General features: G+C 39.4%; 1 protein-coding gene across 2 annotated transcripts; it reads left to right on the top strand.

Annotated features, from left to right (window-relative positions):
• The first annotated feature begins 3,107 nt into the window (after positions 1-3,107).
• Positions 3,108-21,210, top strand: atf1.S (activating transcription factor 1 S homeolog). Of its 2 annotated transcripts, XM_041584454.1 has the most exons (9): positions 3,108-3,393; positions 8,181-8,294; positions 11,394-11,488; positions 14,599-14,724; positions 14,807-14,907; positions 15,654-15,784; positions 17,503-17,679; positions 18,794-18,953; positions 20,809-21,210. In XM_041584454.1, the coding sequence occupies exons 4-9, from the start codon at positions 14,599-14,601 to the stop codon at positions 20,951-20,953; spliced, it is 840 nt and encodes a 279-aa protein (XP_041440388.1). In that variant the 5' UTR covers positions 3,108-3,393; positions 8,181-8,294; positions 11,394-11,488; the 3' UTR covers positions 20,954-21,210. The 2 variants fall into 2 exon arrangements, with proteins under 2 accessions (XP_041440388.1, XP_041440389.1); XM_041584455.1 differs by lacking the exon at positions 3,108-3,393 and having other exon boundaries at positions 11,374-11,488.
• Positions 21,211-22,099: the final 889 nt, after the last annotated feature.

The following is a 22,099-nucleotide window of genomic DNA, read 5'->3' as shown; positions in this document are numbered from 1 at the left end:
TTCATTCCTCAAGTTAATGCCCTTTTTCATGCAAGACAGCAATTAATTAGCCACTAAGTGACATTGTCTAGAGTACCGCCAACACACTCCTATTCAGTGCACAACTCACATTTATTATTTCTACCAACGTACATAACATTGCATTTGTTAGCATTGAACTACATCTGCCAGTTTGCTGCCCAGCTTTCCAATTTAGTTAAATCTCTGCAAAGTGGCAGCATCCTGTATAGAACTTATGGTCTTACCCAATTTTGCTTAATTTTTTTCAAAACTATTTACATATTTAAAAAATTATTTTGGATACAATTTACTCCTCAATTCAATAACCTTATTCATCCATTTAGTTTGTCTGATAGCATTTTTTGCAGGCTTTATTTGCCTCCTTGTACCTAATAAAAATCTCAGCTAAGTTAAATGTGTGTTTTATTCTTACAAACCTGAACGCAAACCATTGCTGTATTGGGTGAGATTTAGAGGGGGCCCCACACAACGTCCCAAGCCCCCCTAATATAAGTACCTTGGTGCCCAAAGCACTGCCTCAAATATCAAACACATACTTAAAAGCCTGACACAATGTCCTACCCCCTCCCAGTCAGACATATACATAGGGGCCCTATACAATGTCAAAAGGTTATAGACATACCTGCGGGCCCCACGCTTTCCAATTTGACAGTTGATACACATATCTGGCAGCCCAAGACAACAGACAAACTTATGGGGTCCTACACACTACCCAAACCCCACTGCAACCAAAAAGCTGTACAGTGGCCTAGAAACACTGGCCTAACCCTCTACAAGCCATAGACATACCCTATTGCACAAAACACGGCTCCAGCCCACCTACCGATCACGCCCACAACTAGGAGCCCTCCCACTGTCACAACTGACACAAGGCAGTACATTCACTGCACACTTACCCACTCTCCTCCCAGAATTAAACTTAAACATTTTGCGCACAGCAGGAAACCCCAAGATTAGGGTTGCCACCCGGCTACTGGCAATGTAGCTGCAGGTAATTTGTAATAACCTTAAAGGGGTTGTTCACCTTCAAACAACTAGTTGTTATCAGATAGATCACCAGAAATAACGACTTTTTCCAATGACTTTCTATTTTCTATGTGTCACGGTTTTTCTAATATTGAAGTATAAAGTGTAATTTCTCTCCTTCTGAAGCAGCTCTGGGAGGGGGGGTCGCCGATCCTGTAAACTGTTCTAAATTGATACATTTAGTTGATACATTTCTTATCTTTGTCCCTGCTGAGCAGAATCTCTGGGTTTCATTACAGGCAGCTGTTAGAATTGATACAATTGTTGCTAATACTCCAGAGATGCTGCTGAGAAATGTATCAACTAAATGTTGCAAAATTGTAACAGTTCAGAATCTGCACCTGAATTACTGAGCTGCCAGACTCAAACACCAGAGACAGGAACATTCAACTTTAAACTTAGATTTTGGAAAAAACTTAAAAAATAAATAATGGAAAGTAATTGGAAAAAGTCATTATTTCTAGGGAACAATCTAAAAACAACTAAATTGAAAAAAGTGTTTGGAAGGTGAACAACCCCTTTAAAGGAATAGTTCAGTGTGAAAATAAAAACTGGGTAAATAGATAGGCTGTGCAAAATAAAAAATGTTTCTAATATAGTAAGTTAGACAAAAATGTAATGTATAAAGTCTGGAGTGAACAGATATCTAATAAAACAGCCAGAATCCAACTTCCTGCTTTTCAGCTCTATAACTCTGTGCTAGTCAGCGACTTGAAGGGGGGCCACATGGTACATTTCTGTTCAGTGAGTTTGTAATTGATCCTCAGCATTCAGCTCAGATTCAAAAGCAACAGATATGACCCATGTGGCCCCCTCTCAAGTCTCTGATTGGTTACTGCCTGGTAGTCATGGTAACCAGTCAGTTTAAATCAAGAGAGCTGAAAAGCAGGAAGTAGTGTCCTGACTGACATGTTATACATCAAATCACTCCAGCCTTTATACATTACATTTTTGGCTAACTAACTATATTAGAAACATTTTTTATTTTGCACAGCCTATCTATTTACCCAGTTTTTATTTTTACATTGAACAATTCCTTTAACAAAAATCCTTAACCTCTGGTGGAAACGTACATTTTCTTCGTCATCTTGCCCTTGTGCGACGCGTCAAGGCCGCCCCTTTAATTCTCGCCCCCACCACTGGCCGGTAAATTATTTTTTAAAAAGGTGCCAACCCTACCCAAGATTAACTGTGGCTCTTTATAAAAACTCTGCCCAAACAATATTAAAAGAAAAACACGTTAGACATAGGGTTGCCACCTGTCCGGTTTGGACTCTGACAGCCCGGTATTTTGAAAGCCTGCCCGGGTCAAAACTTACTGCTTGGTTTCCACTCAGCCAATCGCTGAGTCATAGACCCGCCCCTCTACATCACAGTCCCGCCTAGGGTTGCCACCTTTTTTGGAAAAAAATACTGGCCTTCCTAGATATTTATCTTTTTTCCCTATTAATATAAATGGGATCAGCCATCATTTTTACCGGCCAGGCCAGTAAAATACCGGCCAGGTGGCAACCCTAGTCCCGCCCCCTCAATGTTCAAAATAAAAAAATGTTTCTAATATATTTAGCCATAAATGTCTGTAACTCTGAGTTTGTCAGTGACTTTCAGGGGGCCACATGGGACATAGTTTGCAATTGATCTTAGCATTCAGCTCAGATTCAAAAGCAACAGATATGACCCATGTGGCCCACTCTCAAGTCTCTGATTGGTTACTGCCTGGTAACCAATCAGTGGAAAGCAAGAGAGCTGCAAAGCAGGAAGTAGTATTCTGGCTGTTATGTTAGATACCCAGTCACTCCAGCCTTTATACATTACATTCTTGTCTAATTATATTACAAAACTGTTTTTATTTTGCACTGCCTATCTACTTCATTTTTATTTTTACACTGGAACAATTCCTTTGAATTCAGTTTGCCTAGTCGCAATGACGCCGTATGTCACGTGCGAGTGACGTCACCGGAGGACAAATTACCACTAAAAGCTACAGCCGCAACCTTGCTCGCACCCTCCCCCTATCATCCGGGCATCTAAGCGGAAAGGGAACTAGTTCCCGCCTTCCCGTAGTAGCACGTCACCATGACAGTGACGTCACCAGTTAAGCTGACGTCAGGCAGAGGCCTACCGGACGTCGTGCAGTGTTCACCCCCGCGCTGATGTGACTGGCTCGTCCAGTCAGGAGTCTGCACCGCTGAGTTTAGTAGTTGCTTCGTTACGTTTCACTGTCGGCGTCTTTCTTCCTGTGACGGTATCCGGACGGGAGGAGGCGGCTCCCGAGGGGGACCCGAGACGTTCACCCCGGTGATTGGCTGGAGCGGATCCCTGATCTGTGAGTTCAGAGGGACGCAGGTAATTACAGCCAGATCGGAGGAGGAGCGGAGCTTGGGGCTAGAACAGCACCTGGGCCGGGTCAGTTGTGTCCCAGGCAGGGCCGCTGTGACAGACAGAGTGGGCCACTAATGAGCTTGTCCTCCTCACTAGTCTCTGTGTGTTTGTGACATAGGAGGAGGCGGCCCTCCAGCTCTCGGGCTTCTTTGTACGACTCAGCTGGGAGTTGCCGCCGAACAAATAGAACACAACGTGTGTCTTGTCATGTACTTTCTATAGGCTACACAGCAGCACGGAGCTTGCCGTCTGACTTGTTGTGCGCCAATCAGCTTCTCCATATCCGCAACACTTCCCCCCCAGCTCTCCTCTCCCGCCACTCGCCTCGCACAGGCTGCTGGGAGTTGTAGTTGCTTCACATCTCTGCCCACTTGTAACTCTTTATATTGTGGCTAAGCAGAGCACTCTAACCAACCACTGGACTAAACCTGCCTCTGTCTGCTGTCAGACTCACTGGCAACACTTACATAATAGTGGGGGGGGGGTACACTTTTTGGATTGAAGCCACCCTTTCCTGACCAGGCCTCCCTTATGAGGAGATTACATACATTGAGCAACATTGTGAAATTAGACATGAGTCCAGCCAATAAATAATCAGCAATTACACTCCTAACCCAAACGGCTGTGTTTTATATGCACAATAATCACAGACACTTGTAGAACTGTCTAAATGGGTTGTTCACCTTTAAAATAGGCTTTAGCATGATGAAGAGACTGTTACTTGCAGACAAATGGGGTTTTGTATTATTTGTGGTTTTTCAGTTCTTCAGCAGCTCCCCAGTTTGCAATTTCCACAGTGCAGTTACTAAAATCTAAATCCCCCTAGTAACCCTGCATTGATTTGAACAAGAGACTGGAATATGAATAGGCGAGAGGCCTGAATAGAAAGGCGAGTAATTAAATATAACTATAAATCAGTAGCCTTACAGAGTTTTTGTTTTTTTAGATGGGGTCAGTGACCCCTATTTGAAAGCTGGATAGAGTCCAATGAAAGAGGCAAATAATCTAAAAAAACTATAAAAAAACAAAAGAAGGCCATTTGAAAAGTTGCTTAGTATTACCTATTCTATAACATAGTAAAAATTAGGGATGCGCAGAATCCAGGATTCGGCCTTTTTCAACAGGATTCACATTCAGCCGAATCCCTCTAACCCGCTGAACCGAATCCTAATTTGCAAATGCAAATTAGGGACCGGGAAGGAAATCGCGCTACTTTTTGTCACAAAACAAAGAAGTAAAGTGTTTTTCCCCTTCCCACCCCTAATTTGCATATGCAAATTAGGATTTGGATTAAGTTCCGTAATCAGCCGAATCTTTCATGAAAGATTCTGGGGTTCGATCGAATCCAAAATAGTGGATTATTTAATGCTTAAAGGAGAAGTAAAGCTTAATTAAAGAAGTAGCTAGAAATGTTATCCATTACATTTTAGGCTTCTGTACCAGCCCAAGGCAACCACAGCCCTTTAGCAGTAAATATCTGTGTCTCCAGAGATGCCCCAGTAGCTCCCCATCTTCTTTTCTGCTGATTCACTGCACATGCTCTGTGCTGCTGTCACTTACTGAGCTTAGGATCCCACTCACAATATACAGTACACATAGAATACGAATGTCCTAATATATGGCTAACTAATTTTAATACATAAAATGACTACATGGCAGCACAGAAACCAGTGCAATTAGCATCAGAATGTAATAATCAGCCCTGTAGCATCAGCTTATATTACAGACAAACCTCATTTTCTGCTTGATCATTTGTGACGACCCCTAAGCTTAGCTTCTCAACAGCTGTTCAGAGCCCACTGAGCATGTGAGTGTCACAGACACTTTCCAAGATGGTGACCCCCTGTGATAAGTTTGAAGTCCTGGATCATTGCTGCTATTGACAAGCTGAAAATTCAGGCTGGTGCAATAAGTTCAGTATATAAAACATGGCATTTTTAGCCATATTAATCTTTAGGGTTTAGTTCAACTCTAAATATTTTTAGTAGCCTTAATGTATAGTGATCCTAGTTACAGAAAGATCCCTTGTCTGGAAACCCCAAAGTCCTAATCATTCTGGATAATACAGCCTATACCTGTATTATTATTACTTATATAGCCCCAGTGATCCTCTCTCGGCACCTTTCAGAGTAAGAGGATACACATACAAGATATAACGGTTATATATACAAACAAATATTTCACCAGAATGATGACAGTTAGGGGGTTGTGCTGCTGCCATGAAGTGAATTAAAGGAGAAGGAAAGTCTAAAATTAGGTAAACTTTATCAGAAAGGTCTATATAAATACACCAGTAAACCCTTAAAGTAATGCTGCTCTGAGTCCTCTGTCAAAAGAAACACCACATTTCTTTCCTTATATTGTGTACTCATTTGCTTCTGTATAAGACTTCCTGTTTTCAGCTTAAACATCCAGGGCTAGGGCTTGAGCATGCTCAGTTTGTTCCTCTCTCTCCTCCCCTCCCTGCTGTAATCTGAGCCCAGAGCTATGAGCAAGAAGGGAGAGACTCAGGCAGGTAGTGATGTTATACCAAGCCAATATGGCAGCTGCTATCCTAAACAAACAGAACACTTCAAGAGCTGTTTACTCAGGTATGGTAAAGCATTCTGCAGAATAAATATAATGTTATATGTTGCACTATTGTGGCTAATCTATTGGCAATAAACTGCTTCAGTAGCTTTCCTTCTCCTTTAGGCTAAGGCCACACCGGGCGAAAAGTCGCCCGCGATCTTTTAAAAGCGGGTCGCGGCGACAAGTCGTTCGTTTTGTCGTAGCGGAAACATAAATGTAAATCGCCACGACAAATACACACAGCGCGATTTCAGATCGCCAATAGCTTCGAATCGCGTCCATACCCTTTTTGGAGTGATAGGGGTGAAATAGACTGTACATTAGCAAACATGGCAATCGCCTCTACACTGACACACGGAACGAAATGTCGCCGCGAGAATACGCTACGTCAACACGGAAGTACGCAACGAGAGGACGCAACGAGAAGACGCCCACACAAAACCACGAGACAAGACGCCGAGAGCAAGACGCCGAGAGCAGCTGCTCTTTTTTTTCTTTCTTCCTGTAGCAAAAAATAATACAAGTAGATAAGCATAAATAATACTGCCAGCTCATCCTCCATAATGGAGCAGGAGACAACACGCCGCTGAGACAACACGCCGATGAACGAACAATGAAACGCGAAGACGCTGACGACTTCCGTTTTCTGCGTGAACATGACGTGCTAGTTTCGCATGGCATTGTGGTATAACAGTCGCTTCCTGTAAATGTCGCTGCTCCAAATCGCTGTAGCAAATGACGGTCGCCTTGTCGCCGCGACTTTCTTTTTAAAAATCGCGGGCGACTTTTCGCGGCAAAATCGCCTAGTGTGTCCTTAGCCTTAAGAAACTTGCTTCAGATGGGAGTGCCCCCCAGGTGTGGCACTTTACTCCATCTAATATGCCATCTCTCCCTTCTTCTTTTTTAGTTGATACAATTAGTTGATACATTTCTCAGCAGCATCTCTGGAGTATCAGCAACTATTGTATCAATTCTAACAGCTGCCTTTAATGAAACCCAGAGATTCTGCTCAGCAGGGACCAAGATAACAAATGGATCAACTAAATGGATCAATTTAGAACAGTAAAGAGTCTGCGACCCTTCCCCCTAGAGATGCTTTAGAAGGTGAAAAATGAAACTTTACACTTCAATATTAGAAAAACGGTCATACATAGAAAATAAAAAGTAATTGGAAAAAGTTTTTATTTCTGGTAAACAATCTGAAACCAACTGAACTGAAAAAAGTGTTTGAAGATGAACAACACCTTTAAGTATTCATTTTGAGCATATCTTTTTCCTTTAATCTCCTATTGTAACTAGTCATTTATCCTTTATGAAGATATGGGGTAAATTATATTCTGGATTAAAGGAAGGCAGATTCACTGAGGCTGGCTAAATTATATTCTGGATTAAAGGAAGGCAGATTCACTGAGGCTGGCTATGTCTGTAGACTGCCTGAATGTCTGCCATCTTTGTCTATATTCCCAGTGTTTCATTACCAAACCACATGCACTCTGCAGTAAATCACTATATTGCATATGTGCTCCGTGCAAGGAAAGTGGAGCAGTGCTCTACTGAAAATGTCTGATCTTAAGTATGGCACCCAGGGTGAAAGATGTATTTTTATTCACTGGGATGTACCTGACAAATTGACATCCCCCAATGAATCTGCCTTTTGTTGTCTCTTATTAACCAGTCGCAGCCAATAAAAATGTGGTTTCTGTTCTGTTAGACCCAGCTGTTACTACAGCAAGCTGATCAGAACTATTCCCATGGCTTTTGAATCCTCTCCAACTAATGTGCATGATATTTTACAGAGCAGACACATGTAGGGACTGTTTTTACCAATATTATTTCAAAGAAATTGTAAAAAAATATATTTTTTTGTATTTTGCTGCTTTTTTGATGCATGATATATATATATATATATATATATATATATATATATATATATATATATATATATATATATATATATATATATATATATATATATATATATATATAGTCTTCTAATTGTGTTTTTATTAAAGAGCTCTATTTGCTGTTCTTTTCAATATGCTGCTTTGCCAATCTATTTATTTTTATTGGCTAAAAATACCCACTCATCTGATGATCATGTGTTGCATATAATGGTTGTCGTGGTGCTTTATTACCAGTAACCTTCAGAATATTACTCACATTTTTATATTCCTGAACAGTTTATTATGGAAGAGGTTTCCAAGAGAAGCAACAGCAGTATTGGAAACGCGCAGAAACCCGCAGTCCCTTCTTCAGTGTTCCAAGCAGCTGAAATCTGTCACGTTCCTTAACAGGTATGCCCTACTACAAGGAGCAGAATTGAATACATTTGCATTTTTAGGTCTGAACCATTCGATTGAATATTAGACATTCAATTTCTTTTTTTAAATTACCTCCCAGGCAAGTTGAGTATATTTGAATTAAAAAAAAAATTCACATGAATTAGAAATTCGACCTTTGATAAATGGGCCTCCAAATGTTTTGCTTGCTTTGTGTGCGTATTTTCATCTTCCCTACCTATACATGCTTTTACAGTGCATACGTTTTGCTTCACGTAGCCATTGAATTCATTATACATGCAATTTGAATATTTATGCATTAACTGAAAAACTCATGCAGGTCTCTATGCAAACATTTTGCACATGTTGATTTGGTTTTATTTTTTTTTTTTAAAAAAAATTCTGGTTTTGAAATTGAAACAGACACATCACAGTATTAAAATATTTCTCAAAGGATGAAGTACCACTTTATATTGGATATGGTACATATGTTTCTGAGCTTTCACATTTTTAAATGAGGGGTCACTGATCCAGCTAAACAAAAATGCTCTGTAAGGCAATACATTTATTGTTGTTGCTACTTTTTATTACTCCTCTTTCTATTCAGGCCTCTCCTGTTCATATTCCAGTATTTTATTGATGTCAATGCATGGGTTCGTCGGCTAATTGGGACCCTAGCAACCAGATTGTTGAAATTGTAAGAGCTGTTAAATAACTGGAAAGCCATAAAAAATGAAACCCAATTGCAAATTTGTCTCAGAATATCACTCTATGGGGTAAATTTATCAAAGATTGAAGTTCCGCCACTAGAGTGAAATTCCGCAGCTCTCCATTCATTTCTATGGGATTTTGAAAGGCGTACTTATCAATGGGTGAAAGTGAAATTTCACCCTTTGATAAATACGCTTTTAAAAACCCCATAGAAATGAATGGGAAGTGGCGGAATTTCACTCTAGTGGCGGAACTTCACTATTAACTTCACTCTTTGATAAATATACCCCCTTACATCATACTAAAAGTTCATTTAAAGATGAACAACCCCTTTAAGGTGGCCATACACAAGCTGACAAAAGCTTGGTCTCTCCAGACTAAGGCAGCATCTTCTTTGCTTTTGAAGAGGGTTCACAGATGGGCTTGCCTGCAAGATATGTCACATAGGTTTAAAGGAACAGTAACGCCAAAAAAGGAAAATGTTTTAAGGTCATTCAATTAAAATGTACTGTTGCCCAGTGCTGGTAAGACTGATCTGCTTGCTTCAGAAATGCTACTATATTTTATATTAACAAGCTGCTGTGTAGCAATGAATGCATCTGAGATAGGATAACACACGAGCTCTATAAACTACCTTTATACTCTACACAATATATTCAACAGAGCTTATGTTATCTGCTGTGTCTTGAGTCGTTTCTCCTTTGAATTGCTTCCCTTATAGCTACACAGAAACTTAATTTTATAAACTATAGTAGTGTTTCTGACGCAAACTCACACATTTTACTAGTGCAGGGCAACAATATATTATATTTTTAATTACTTTAAACCACTTAAATTTTTTGGTGTTACTATTCCTTTAAAGGAGAACCAAACCCTAAAAATGAACGTGGTCAATAGCAGCAATGATCCAGGACTTTAAACTTGTATCAGGGGGTCACCATCTTGGAAAGTGTCTGTGACACTCACATGCTCAGTGGGCTCTGAGCAGCTGTTGAGAAGCTAAGCTTAGGGGTCGTCACTAATTATCAAGCAGAAAATGAGGTTGGCCTGAAATATACGTTGATGCTACAGGTCTGATTATTAAATTCTGATGCTAGTTGCAGTGGTTTCTGTGCTGCCATGTAGTAATTATCTGTATTAATTACTAATAAGCCTTATATTGTGATAATTATATTATTCTATATGTACTGTATATTGTGAGTGGGTCCCTAAGCTCCGTAAGTGACAGCAGCACAGAGCATGTGCAGTGAATCAGCAGAAAAAAAGATGGGGAGCTACTGGGGCATCTTTGGAGACACAGATCTTTACTGCTAAAGAGCTGTGGTTGACTTGGGCTGGTACAAAAGCACACAACATAATGTACAACATTTCTAGCTACTTGTTTAGTTGAGCTTTAGTTCTCCTTTAACAAACCAAGCTGGAGAAGGAGTACATCTGTGCGTTGATGCAGACTTAGGCCATTGGGCCTACAAATGCCTCAGTGTCCAATCCAATAGGGACCAATTTTCAGATCAGTCCAGTTTGGCCCTGCACTTGCGTGGCCAATTCCATAGCTAATTGTTTGGCAACTTGACCAAACCAGAGGATCTGGCAGTCTATGGCCACCTTAACATACAGTGTAATTTGACACAGATGTGTTAAATTGTTACTATAATATACAATTTTTATGTAGGATTGGGCTTATACCTGTACTATCATGCTTTTATTACATCTTTCTGAGTCTGCTAGAGGTACTGCTATGTATCAAGTCATTCTGGATACTGTTCAGCTTTTAAAGGAGAACTAAAGCCTTACTAAACAAGTATCTAGAAATGTTGTACATTATGTTTTGTGTTTCTGTACCAGCCCAAGGCAACCACAGCCCTTTAGCAGTAAAGATGTGTCTCCAAAGATGCCCCAGTAGCTCCCCATCTTCTTTTCTGCTGATTCACTGCACGTGCTCTGTGATGCTGTCACTTACTGAGCTTAGGGACTCACAATATACAGTACATATAGAATATAAATGTCACAATATAAAACTGATTAGTAATTAATACAGATAATTACTACATGGCAGCACAGAAACCAGTGCAACTAGCAACAGAATATAATAATCAGCCCTGTAGCATCAGCTTATATTACAGATCAACCTCATTTTCTGCTTGATAATTTGTGATGACCCCTAAGCTTAGCTTCTCAACAGCTGCTCAGAGGCCATTGAGCATGTGAGTGTCACAGACTGTCCTGGATCATTGCTGCTATTAAGAAGTTGAAACTTTAGGCTGGTGCAATAAGTTCAGTATATAAAATATGGCATTTTTAGCAATATTAATTTTTAGGGTTTAGATCTCCTTTAACTAGAAACAGTTGGAAAGTTCTTCACTGATTTAATAACATATCCCTGTTCTTTATTGTCTTTCTCAGGTGATCCAGCCTCTGAAGTAGCTCCATCCTTGAGGAATTCTTTACTTGCTGATCCCTCAAAAGATATCCCTTCTGGCAAGAAAACATTAAACAAGGTAAAAGATGAAGTACTTCTAAGCTTAACTGTAAAGGCATGTGTCAAAATATGATGTACTGTTACCAAAGTTGAGCAACAACTTACTGGTTTCCTTCACCTTCAGGAAATTTTTAGTTGGGGCTGCAGAATCTGTGTTTTCATACAGATTGATCTGCTCTGTTTTTATATTGTGTGGCCCTTACAAATCCGTTGTTAACACAGATACTATTTAAGCAATTCTATTTTAGTATGCATATATTTACATATATTTAAATGCATTAAAGGAGAACCACACTCAGCAAAGAGTAAGGTTAGAAAAGATCAGTAGGGGTACAACAGGAACAGTGATCCAAATCAGACAATAGTGGACTCAACCAGAAAAAAGTGAAGAGCGGTTGTGAACCAATATATTAAAACATATATAAGGCTTTATTGGATAATGCTTAAAAATAGCGGGCAGGGGAAAAACAGCTCTTTTTTTCTGTTCTGTTCTGAGCTGTTTTTCCCCTGCCCGCTATTTTTTTTTTTTTTTTTTTTAAAGGTTTTCTTTATTGATTTTCATTATAACAAAAATAGTAGAGATAGAAAGAATTAGAAAGAAAGAGAAGAGGTGGTAAAAGAAGAAGGGGATGGGTTACTTACATCCTGCGATACACCAGGTTCTAATAGTACATTCAGTCCAAAATATCTACAGATCTGCTGTTTGTCTGTGGATCAATCAGCCATCGGCCCCAAATTTTCCCAAACTTGGCTGGGCAGCCGCGTGCCATATAGGTAAGCTTTTGTTTCGGAAGCATCTCATCAATCAACTTAATCCAAAAACCCAGAGTTGGGGGTTCAGGGGCCTTCCACGTCAAAAGAATTGCTTTCCTTGCAAAGTGAAGTAGTTGCTGCAGGCAAAGTCTGTCTCCAACTGGTAGACTGAGGTCCTCCACGTGTCCCAAAAGGCAATATTCAGGAGTTCGAATTTGGGGCAGACCCAACGAGGATCCCATGAATTGAACGGCTGCCCAGAACCTCTGGATTTTAGGACACTCCCAAAATACATGCATATAATTACCCTGGTCGAAGTTGCATTTCACACAAACATCAGGATGTCCCTGATAGATCTGTGCCAGTCTATGGGGTGTTAGGTAGACTCTGTTTAAAAACTTTATATGTATATATCTGTCCCTAGTTGAAATGTGAACATCGGGCACCTGCTCCAAGATGTCCTTCCAGGATCCCTCCTCCAAGTGGGGGAGATCCTGAGCCCATTTACGGCTAATATGCTCTATTGGATCATGATCTTCCCTTAATAGTATGGCGTAGAACCAACTAAGAGGCCTGGAAAGATGCGGTCGCCGCAGGTACCTTTCTAGAGAAAGCTCTTGAACTATGAGGGCCTCCCCCGAAAACTGGGCAACGTATGCATGCCTTAGTTGAAGGTATCGAAACAGCATTTGGTTGCTCAGCCCTAATTCCTGCTTCAGCTGATCGAACTGCTTAAGTTCTCCCTGCCCGCTATTTTTAAGCATTATCCAATAAAGCCGTATATATGTTTTAATATATTGGTTTGCACCCGTTTTTTAGTTTTTTCCGGTTGAGTCCGCTATTGTCTGATTTGGATCATTAGTCTACTGCGGCCAGAGCGGATTGTTTGGTCTCAGCGGGGGCGGATTACCCACAAGGACTCGCACTCCTTCTCCACAACGCTTCCTTTCTTCTCAATTGTACAACAGGAACAGGCAATGAGTTCAAAGTTTTCCATAGTAGCTCACCATCTTGATGATCTTAGTTTGCATGCTCCCTGGTATCTGGCACTCTGGTGTGTTTGTCAAGAAGCAATTCTTAGAGATGGAAATAGACCCCATGCACATATGCATATTATATTTACTGTATGATAACGGGGCCCTACTGCATGCATTTAATGTTGGAAGCAAATATTCATCCACTGACTTGCATTGAATAGCAGTTGCAAACATACAGCTAAACTATTTGTTTACTAGCAAGTAATACCTATATGCACCATTATATGTTATATCTCTGTATTTATTGGGGCTTGCAACACCCTACAGCACAACTGTTATTTGATCACAGTTTTGCATTATGGGTCTTCATCTGTCAATATAATACACAGCACTCTGCAGAAGATCTTACTCAGCTTAAAGCTACCAGTGCCATCACACAAACACACACACTGGATAACTACAGGATTGTGCTGTCCACAGTATGGATCAAGACCAATTTTCCCAATGCATACAGACTTGAATTGCTGTGCAGTGAACAAGCTACTTTAGCATGATGGTACACCACACCTTCAAATACTTTATGGTAGAAAAAAAAAAAAAACACGATTTGTAGTTTGTAGTTAAAAAAAAATTCTTTTTATTACAGGGATTCTGCCATGATTTTTATGATGTAGTTTTTATTTCTAAATTACACTGTTTACACTGCAAATAATTTACTTTACAATATAAAATGTAGTTCCTAAACCAGCAAGTGTATTTTTTTTAGTTGTAATATTGGTGTGTAGGCAATTAACACACCAATATACTCAATTTACTACTGAGTGTTGTTCTTCGATCTACCAGGCAGCTGTTATCTTGTGTTAGGGAGCTGCTATCTGGTTACCTTCCCATTGTTCTGTTGTTAGGCTGCTGGGGGGGGGGGTGAAGATAGGGGGGTGATATCACTCCAACTTGCAGTAAAGAGTGACTGAAGTTTATCAGAGCACAAGTCACATGACTGGGGCAGCTGGGAAACTGCCAATATGTCTAGCCCCATGTCAGATTTCAAAATTAAATATAAAAAAACTGTTTGCTCTTTTGAGAAAAGGATTTCCATGTAGAAGTCTGCTGGAGGATGCATTTTGAAAAAAACAAAACCTTTTTTTCCCTTGACAGTATCCCTTTAAAGTTCTCTTCATTACTTAGATTTAAATGAGGTTGTCAGGTTGGTTGCTTTGTTGCAGGTGTTCAAGAAATGTAACAGCACAGTGGTTTTGTTACTTCAAATTATTATTTTTTTTTAGTATTTAGGGCTATTAACTTTCACTAAATGCAGCTGTCTGGATATCTTTTGAGCATCTTGTGTATGTTTGGATGGTTTAGCTGTGTGACGTCTCCAATTCTTTCCTTTCTTCTCCAGATGTCGTTACGAGACACCGCTCAGATAAACATTGTGATTCCAGGGGAGCAAATTCAAGTTCAGGGTGTTATCCAGACTGCACAGTCATCCACCGTTATTCACTCTCCTCAGGTTCCTGCAGCACAGGTAAAGAGCAAGCAAAAACACACAAGCGGGAAGACTGTTTCTGTTAGACCCCATATTGAATATGACTGAATGTTTCTTCTAGGCTTCTTCACTCTCAGAAAGTGAAGACTCTCAAGATTCCGGTGACAGCGTTGATACTCCTCAGAAGGCACGGGGTCTTTTGGCTCGTAGGCCATCCTACAGGTGAGCTAGCTCAATTCGATTTTTTTTTTTATTACATTTAAATAGTGGCACAGAGAATATAATGTATCTGCCTGTCTTCATACAAATGATACTGACCTTCTTGTGAAACTAGTTGATAGGTGTTAAAGGAACAGTAACACCAATAATTGTTGTTGTTTTTTTAAACAATAAAAATATCACGTACGGTTACCCTGCGATGATAAAACTGATGTGTTTGCTTCAGAAACACTACTATAGTTCATATAAACAAGCTGCTGTGTAGCAATGATGGGAATTGAAAAATGGCTATATGGCACAGGTTAAATAGTGGAAAACACCATTATGTTCTAGGACAACACTGCATTATACTTTTATTACTTGAAAACTTTCATTTTTTGATGTCACTGTTCCTTTAAAATGTATAGGGGAGTTTCTCCCTTTGCTTTTAAATTCTTTTCCCTTTCTTATAAAAAAATGTAAGTTCACACATGTTATATATATTTTATACACACACACAACCACACACTACATATGTGATAATTCATGCACAAATTGCCATAGATCACAACCTGTGATTTTTTTTAATTGTTATTGAATTTTATTGGGTTGTCTTGCATGTTTAAATGTGCCCACAGATTTTGGATTATCTATTTGATGTACTCCGATATTTACTCCCAGAATATGATAGCACCTTATAAATACACAATAATACTTCTTTAATAAATTCAACTGTATTTGCACAACACTGAATTGTGCTTTTGTTACAGGAAAATTTTCAACGATTTGTCTTCGGAAGACACTGGGGATATAAAACAAGACGAAGACAGCCCTGGTGTTTCTGTGGTTGCACCCATGTCATCTGGTACAACCATATACCAGACAAGCTCTGGACAATATGGTAAGGACAAACCTTGTTTTGCGTCACTTCCTTAAACTGTTGCAAAAATTTAATTTAATATAAGCTTTATCATACTAAAATAAGGCATTCTCTATTAAAAACAGTTTCTGAAATAATCAAGTTACTCATTATTCTTCCACCCTCTGCATCTGTGTCTCCGAATCCACTATTTTGTATTCGACTGAACCCCTGAATCCTTCGCAAAAGATTCGGCCGAATTCCGAATCAAATCCTAATTTGCATATGCAAATTAGGGGTGGGAAGGGGGAAAACATGTTTTACTTACTTGTATTGTGACAGTCACATAATTTTCCTCCCCACCCCCAATTTGTATATGCAAATTAGGTTTCGGATTCCGTTCGGCTGGGCAGAAGGATTTGGCCAGATCCTGCTGAAAAAGGCCAAATCCCGAACCGAATCCTGGATTCAATGCATCCCTACTCTTCATTCTCTCTTCATGTAGGAGTAAGGATTCAGATTTTTCCTTTAGTTTCCTTTTTACTGGCATATATATTAGAGCTGGGTCTTTGAAAACCGCATAAATGCTTCCTCTATATGCAGGATTTGTGCCAAAGTCAGTTATTTTGTTTTATGCTGGAGTCAGTTATTTAAGTTTGCTCTAAGAAAGGGGTCCTCAACCTTTTTCCACCCGTGAGCAACATTCAGATGTAAAAAGAGTTTGGGAGCAACACAAGCATGAAAAATGTTTCTGGGTGGTGCCAAATAAGGGCTGTGATTGGCTATTGGTAGCCCCTATGTGGGCTGATGGCCTACAGGAGCCTCTGTTTGGTATGATACCTGGTTTTTATACAACTAAAACTTGCCTCCAAGCCTGGACTTCAAGAAAAAGCTCCTGCTCTGAGGCCACTGGGAACACCATCCAAGGTGTTGGCTAGCAACATGTTGCTCATGAGCTACTTGTTGGGGATCGCTGCTCTAACACATCTGATAGGAAAGGGATCTAACTGTCAATTCAAATCTGACCCCGAACTACTGCAAAAAGACCTAATGGAGAGAAACAAATGCTGAGAGAGGGATCGTGAAGATAGTCTTGGTTATTTCAGAAATGGTACAGAAATTTTAATTGATTATGTTAATAATTGTCTGTTATTTTAATGCCTTATATTAAATTTTAATTTCTCATATAAGATACAGGTATGGGATCTGTTATCCGGAAACCTGTTATCCATAAAGCTCCAAATTACGGAACCACCGCATAGACTCCATTATAATCAAATAATCCAAATTTTTTAAAAAGATTTCTTTTTTCTCTGTAATAATAAAACAGTAGCTTGTACTTGATCCAAACTAAGATATAATTAATCCTCATTGGAAGCAAAACCAGCCTATTGAGTTTATTTAATGTTTACATGATTTTCTAGTAGACTTAAGGTATGAAGATCCAAATTACAGAAAGATCTATTATCCGGAAAACCCCAGGTCCCCAGCATTCTGGATAACAGATTCCATACCTGTACTATAAGGAAGATACGTTCTCTCCCTGGCTGTTTTTATAATGTAATGTCTGGCATTCTACCAGTATACTCTATATACTTCTAATGCAATACCTTAAACATTTCTATTTAAAACATTATCTGGATTACTGAATTGCTTTTGACTGAAATTAAATCTATCACAAATTAAAAGCAATACTGCAATCATTTAGCAGGGAATGTTCATTTTAAACTTTTTTTTTTTTTTACCCCTCCATGCTTTAGTCACAATTGCTCCAAATGGAACTCTTCAGTTTGCTAGCCAAAGTGCAGATGGTGTGCAGAGTTTGCAGGCATTGGCAGTGACAAATGCTGGTAATGCTCAGTCCACAATTCTACAGTATGCTCAAACTTCAGATGGCCAGCAGATCCTTGTGCCTAGCAATCAAGTGGTTGTACAGAGTAAGTGTTCATAAATTGTATATCTTTGCTTCTCTATGCCTTGTTTTCATTTATGTATGTATGAATGTTTCCAGATTTCCCCAGTCATGTGATTTGTGCTCTGATAAACTTCAGTCACTCTTTACTGCTGTACTGCAATTTGGAGTGATATCACCCCTCCCTTTACTCCCCCCCCCCCAGCAGCCTAACCACAGAACAATGGGAAGGTAACCAGATAGCAGCTCCCTAACACAAGATAACAGCTGCCTGGTAGATCTAAGAACAGCACTCAATAGTAAAATCCAGGTCCCACTGAGACACATTCAGTTACATTGAGTAGAAGAAACAACAGACTGTCCGAAAGCAGTTCCATCCTAAAGTGCTGTTTAGGATGGTCATTCGTTCTGAAATGACCATAACATGACCTACACAACAATATTACAACTAAAAAAATACACTTGTTGGTTCAGGAATTAAATTGTATATTGTAGAGTGAATTATTTGCAGCGTAAACAGTGTAATTTAGTAAAACTACTTCATAAAAATTATGACCGAATCCCTTTAAGATAATTGTAGTACAAGGGAAGTAGTACAGGCGTTGATATGGAAGATTTTGGCAAGCCAGTCTGAGATACAATGGGGAAAGTGAAAATGCAAGCTGACCTTTTATTATATTCAGACATGCTAGAAATAAATTAACTTCCTGATATTCTTATTATACAAATATAAAGGGAAAATACAAAACTGAAGATATTCTGTCCTTTTTATAATGAAGTAAATAACTAGGGATGCTCCGAATCCAGGATTTGGCCTTTTTCAGCCGGATTTGGAATTGGCCGAATGCTTCTGCATATGCAAATTAGGGGCGGGAAATCGTGTGACTTTGTCACAAAACAGGGAAGTAAAAAATGTTTCCCCTTCCACCCCTAATTTGCATATGCAAATTAGGATTTGTTCGTTCTTCAGCTGAATCTTTCTTGAAGGATTCGGCCGAATCCAAAATAGTGGATTGGGTGCATCCCTATAAATAACATTGCTTTAGTTTATGTATGTATGTATGTTGAATATTAATGGTAATGATGAATGTGGCAGGTTTTACGTCAGCATGTTTGAGTTCTAACGCATTCTTTTCCAGCTGCCTCAGGAGATATGCAAGCCTACCAGATCCGGACCACCTCAACCACTACTTCCCTTCCACAAACCGTCGTTATGACCTCACCTGTTTCATTGTCCGGCTCAACAACTAAAACCGATGACCCACAGCTGAAGCGTGAGATTCGGCTATACAAAAATAGGTATGACGATTAATCACCTCACTCACAAGGAGATTTGTCAATTTATCAATTAAATATTCTGTATTGTTTCTGAAATAATCAAGTTTATCTTCACTATTCTTCTCTCAGCATCTGTTTCTCTTCATTCTGTCTTCTTGCTATTGGGTGTCAGATATTCCTTGACAGTTAGATCCAATATATCTTATGGGGGGCTCCTTTTGCCTAGAAGATGAATTAGAGTTCACTCAAATAATTTATTCCAGTACAAACAAAATCTAACACAAATTATGCATGTAGAGAGACAGGATTTCTGGGGATTTTAATAGAATGAGCTCTAATACATCTAGGCAAAAGGAGACCCCCTAAAATAAAAAGAGATATATGCTGTGCAAAATAAAAAATGTTTCTGATATAGTTAGTTAACCAAAAATGTAATGTATAAAGGCTGGAGTGATTTGATGTATAACATGTCAGTCAGATCACTACTTCCTGCTTTTCAGCTCTCTTGGTTTACACTGACTGGTTACCCTGGTTACCAGGCAGTAACCAATCGGAGACTTGAGGGGGGGGCACATGGGTCATATTTGTTGCTTTTGAATCTGAGCTGAATGCTGAGGTTCAATTACAAACTCACTGAACAGAAATGTACCATGTGGCCTCCCTTCAAGTCACTGACTAACTCAGAGTTATAGAGCTGAAAAGCAGGAAGTTGGATTCTGGCTGTTTTATTAGACATCTGTTCACTCCAGCCTTTATACATTACATTTTTGGCTAACTAACTATATTAGAAACATTTTTTATTTAGCACAGCCTATCTATTTACCCAGTTTTTATTTTCACACTGAACTGTTCCTTTAAGCTTTTGTGTAAGATGGTATGTACGTTTGATTTGTATCACAACAGTCAAAATAGGGAATTCTTAGAACTAAAGCCATAACTTTATATGTACTTTGTATTTGAACTGAAAACCTATATGAACCAGAAAGTGATTGGCTCAAAATCCTTGGCACCTCCAGCCTTTCTAACCTTCCAGTGACTAGGCCACCAGAGAGCCTTTGTGTGACATCATCTCTGATGTCATTAGAGGGGGCGGGTTCCCCAGCCCTAGTATCACTACAATACAACACACATTTTACACCACTTTTTTTAAATGTTGCTGTGAGCCAGGGTGAACTGTTCCTCTGGGCAGGGCCGCCATCAGGGGGGCACAGGAGGTACAAGTGTTTAGGGCCCGGCCTGAAGGGGGGCCCGGCAGCGCTGAACTTTATGAAAGAGCCAGGCCCCCCTTGACAGAGCCAAAGCCATGCATCCTCCTTCCGAAGTCCCGAACAGCTGAAATGCGCAAGTGCCAAAACTGAAGTCCTGAAGCGCCGAAAAGAATTGAGGTCCTGAAACGGTGAAAAGACCAGAAGTCATGGAAACAGCTGAAATTGAAGTCCTGAAGCCACAAGTTCAATTCCGCTGAACGCCAATGTGTGTGTGTGTTTTTTTTTTAATCCCCTGACCACCAATGTATTATTTTAATACTCCATAGACTCCTGCCAACAATGTTTTTTTTTTAAAAAAAATATTCTTTGGGGCCCCAATTTTTTTTTTTTATTTGTAAGGGGGAGCCCTGGCACCAATGCTTTTAAAAAAAAAAACAAAAAAAAAACTTTTATGGTGGGCCCTGGTGCCATTGGTTTTTTTTTTAACTTATAGGGGGGGTTACCTTTTTTAGCGCTGATGTCTGTGTGGTCTTTTAATTGTGATGTGGAGTGGGCAGGATCTGGGGTGGGGCTTGAAAATTTTGTTGTACAAGGCCCTGTGATTTCTAACGGCGGGTAACTATAATATGCTAATATGGTTTTTTTTTAACTTTTTTCTTTTTTTGCAGAGAGGCGGCCAGAGAATGCCGTAGAAAGAAGAAGGAATACGTGAAGTGCTTGGAAAACAGAGTTGCAGTCCTTGAAAACCAAAACAAAACTTTAATTGAAGAGCTAAAGACTTTAAAAGATTTGTACTGTCATAAAACAGTTTAAGCGTAAGAATTTTTTCGTGAACTCGATCCCTTTTAGAGCGAGAGTTTCTTCTTCTTTTATTTTCCTTTTTTTTTTCTTTTTTTTTTAACCAAATTTTCTAAGATTAAAGTGAGCGGCTATAGATGAATCTTTTTATTTTATCTATCCTTCACCGCCTTTTAAAGCAACAATACCATTTTTAAGTGTAAAGTCTCTGTAAGAACCGTAGAAGAATGTTACCTGACGAAGAAATAAAATGCATCCAGAATGTAACGGAATCCCGCGGCTGTTAAGTTGTGCAGTTTCTCAGTTGGTTAATGGCAAGCAAGGACTAGTAGGAAGGGGTGTTGTTCTTGATTGTATCCAAATACCAAATGGATCATGATATGGAACCTTTTTTCCAGATTTTTTTTTTTTTTACTAGGTTATATATTTTGTTTACTTTTGTTTCACAGTTTTGAGTTTAAAGAGGAAATTTACACCTATGTATAAGTTGACTATCTTGCGGTGCTGAATCAGTCCCAGTCTATTGTGTTAATGGGCAGTCTTATCATTTGTTGTCATTTTATAGTAATTACTAATCCAACCCTCTTGGAGGATAAAAAAACGTTCCTGCCAGGAGGAACTATGTTATTCCATCTCCTCTGAAAGTGACAGTTACTGCTGATTCCGGGCGGCAGTTTAGAAGAAACCATTCTCCTTTTATGGCGTAAAAAAACAAATGCACCTATATATAATTACTAGGGATGCACCGAATCCACTATTTGGGATTCAGCCGAATCTCGGAATCCTTGGTGAAAAATTCCGAACCGAATCCTAATTTGCATATGCAAATTAGGGACAGAAAAGGAAAAAAATTGAGAAAAATCTTGTGATGAAAAAAAGAAGTCACGTGCTTTCCTTACCCGCCCCTAATTTACATATGCAAATTAGGATTTGGTTCGGCCAGGCAGAAGGATTCGGCCGAATCCTGCTGAAAAAGGCCGAATCCTGGATATGGTGCATCCCTAATAATTACACTAAAAATAAAATCGAATTTTTAATACTCTGACGAATTTAAACAATCTAATTCAATTCAAATTCAATTAAACAAATGTCAGGAAGGCTGCAAACCTCTCCAAATTGATCCCTGCGCCACTCCCATGTACCAAATCCACTATTTTGGAT

The sequence above is a fragment of the Xenopus laevis genome, chromosome 2S (assembly GCF_017654675.1).
Source record: "Xenopus laevis strain J_2021 chromosome 2S, Xenopus_laevis_v10.1, whole genome shotgun sequence".
NCBI classification, from domain to species: Eukaryota; Metazoa; Chordata; class Amphibia; order Anura; family Pipidae; genus Xenopus; species Xenopus laevis.
The sequence above is the reverse complement of the archived record's forward strand: the minus strand, read 5'-3'. Positions and strand labels throughout refer to the sequence as shown.

Excerpts from the sequence above, each read along its gene's own strand:
- atf1.S (XM_041584454.1), top strand. The coding sequence starts at position 14,599 with ATGTCGTTACGAGACACCGCTCAGATAAACATTGTGATTCCAGGGGAG. Across the intron at positions 14,725-14,806 it reads CTCAGGTTCCTGCAGCACAG|GCTTCTTCACTCTCAGAAAG; the intron begins GTAAAGAGCAAG and ends TGTTTCTTCTAG. Across the intron at positions 15,785-17,502 it reads GACAAGCTCTGGACAATATG|TCACAATTGCTCCAAATGGA; the intron begins GTAAGGACAAAC and ends TCCATGCTTTAG.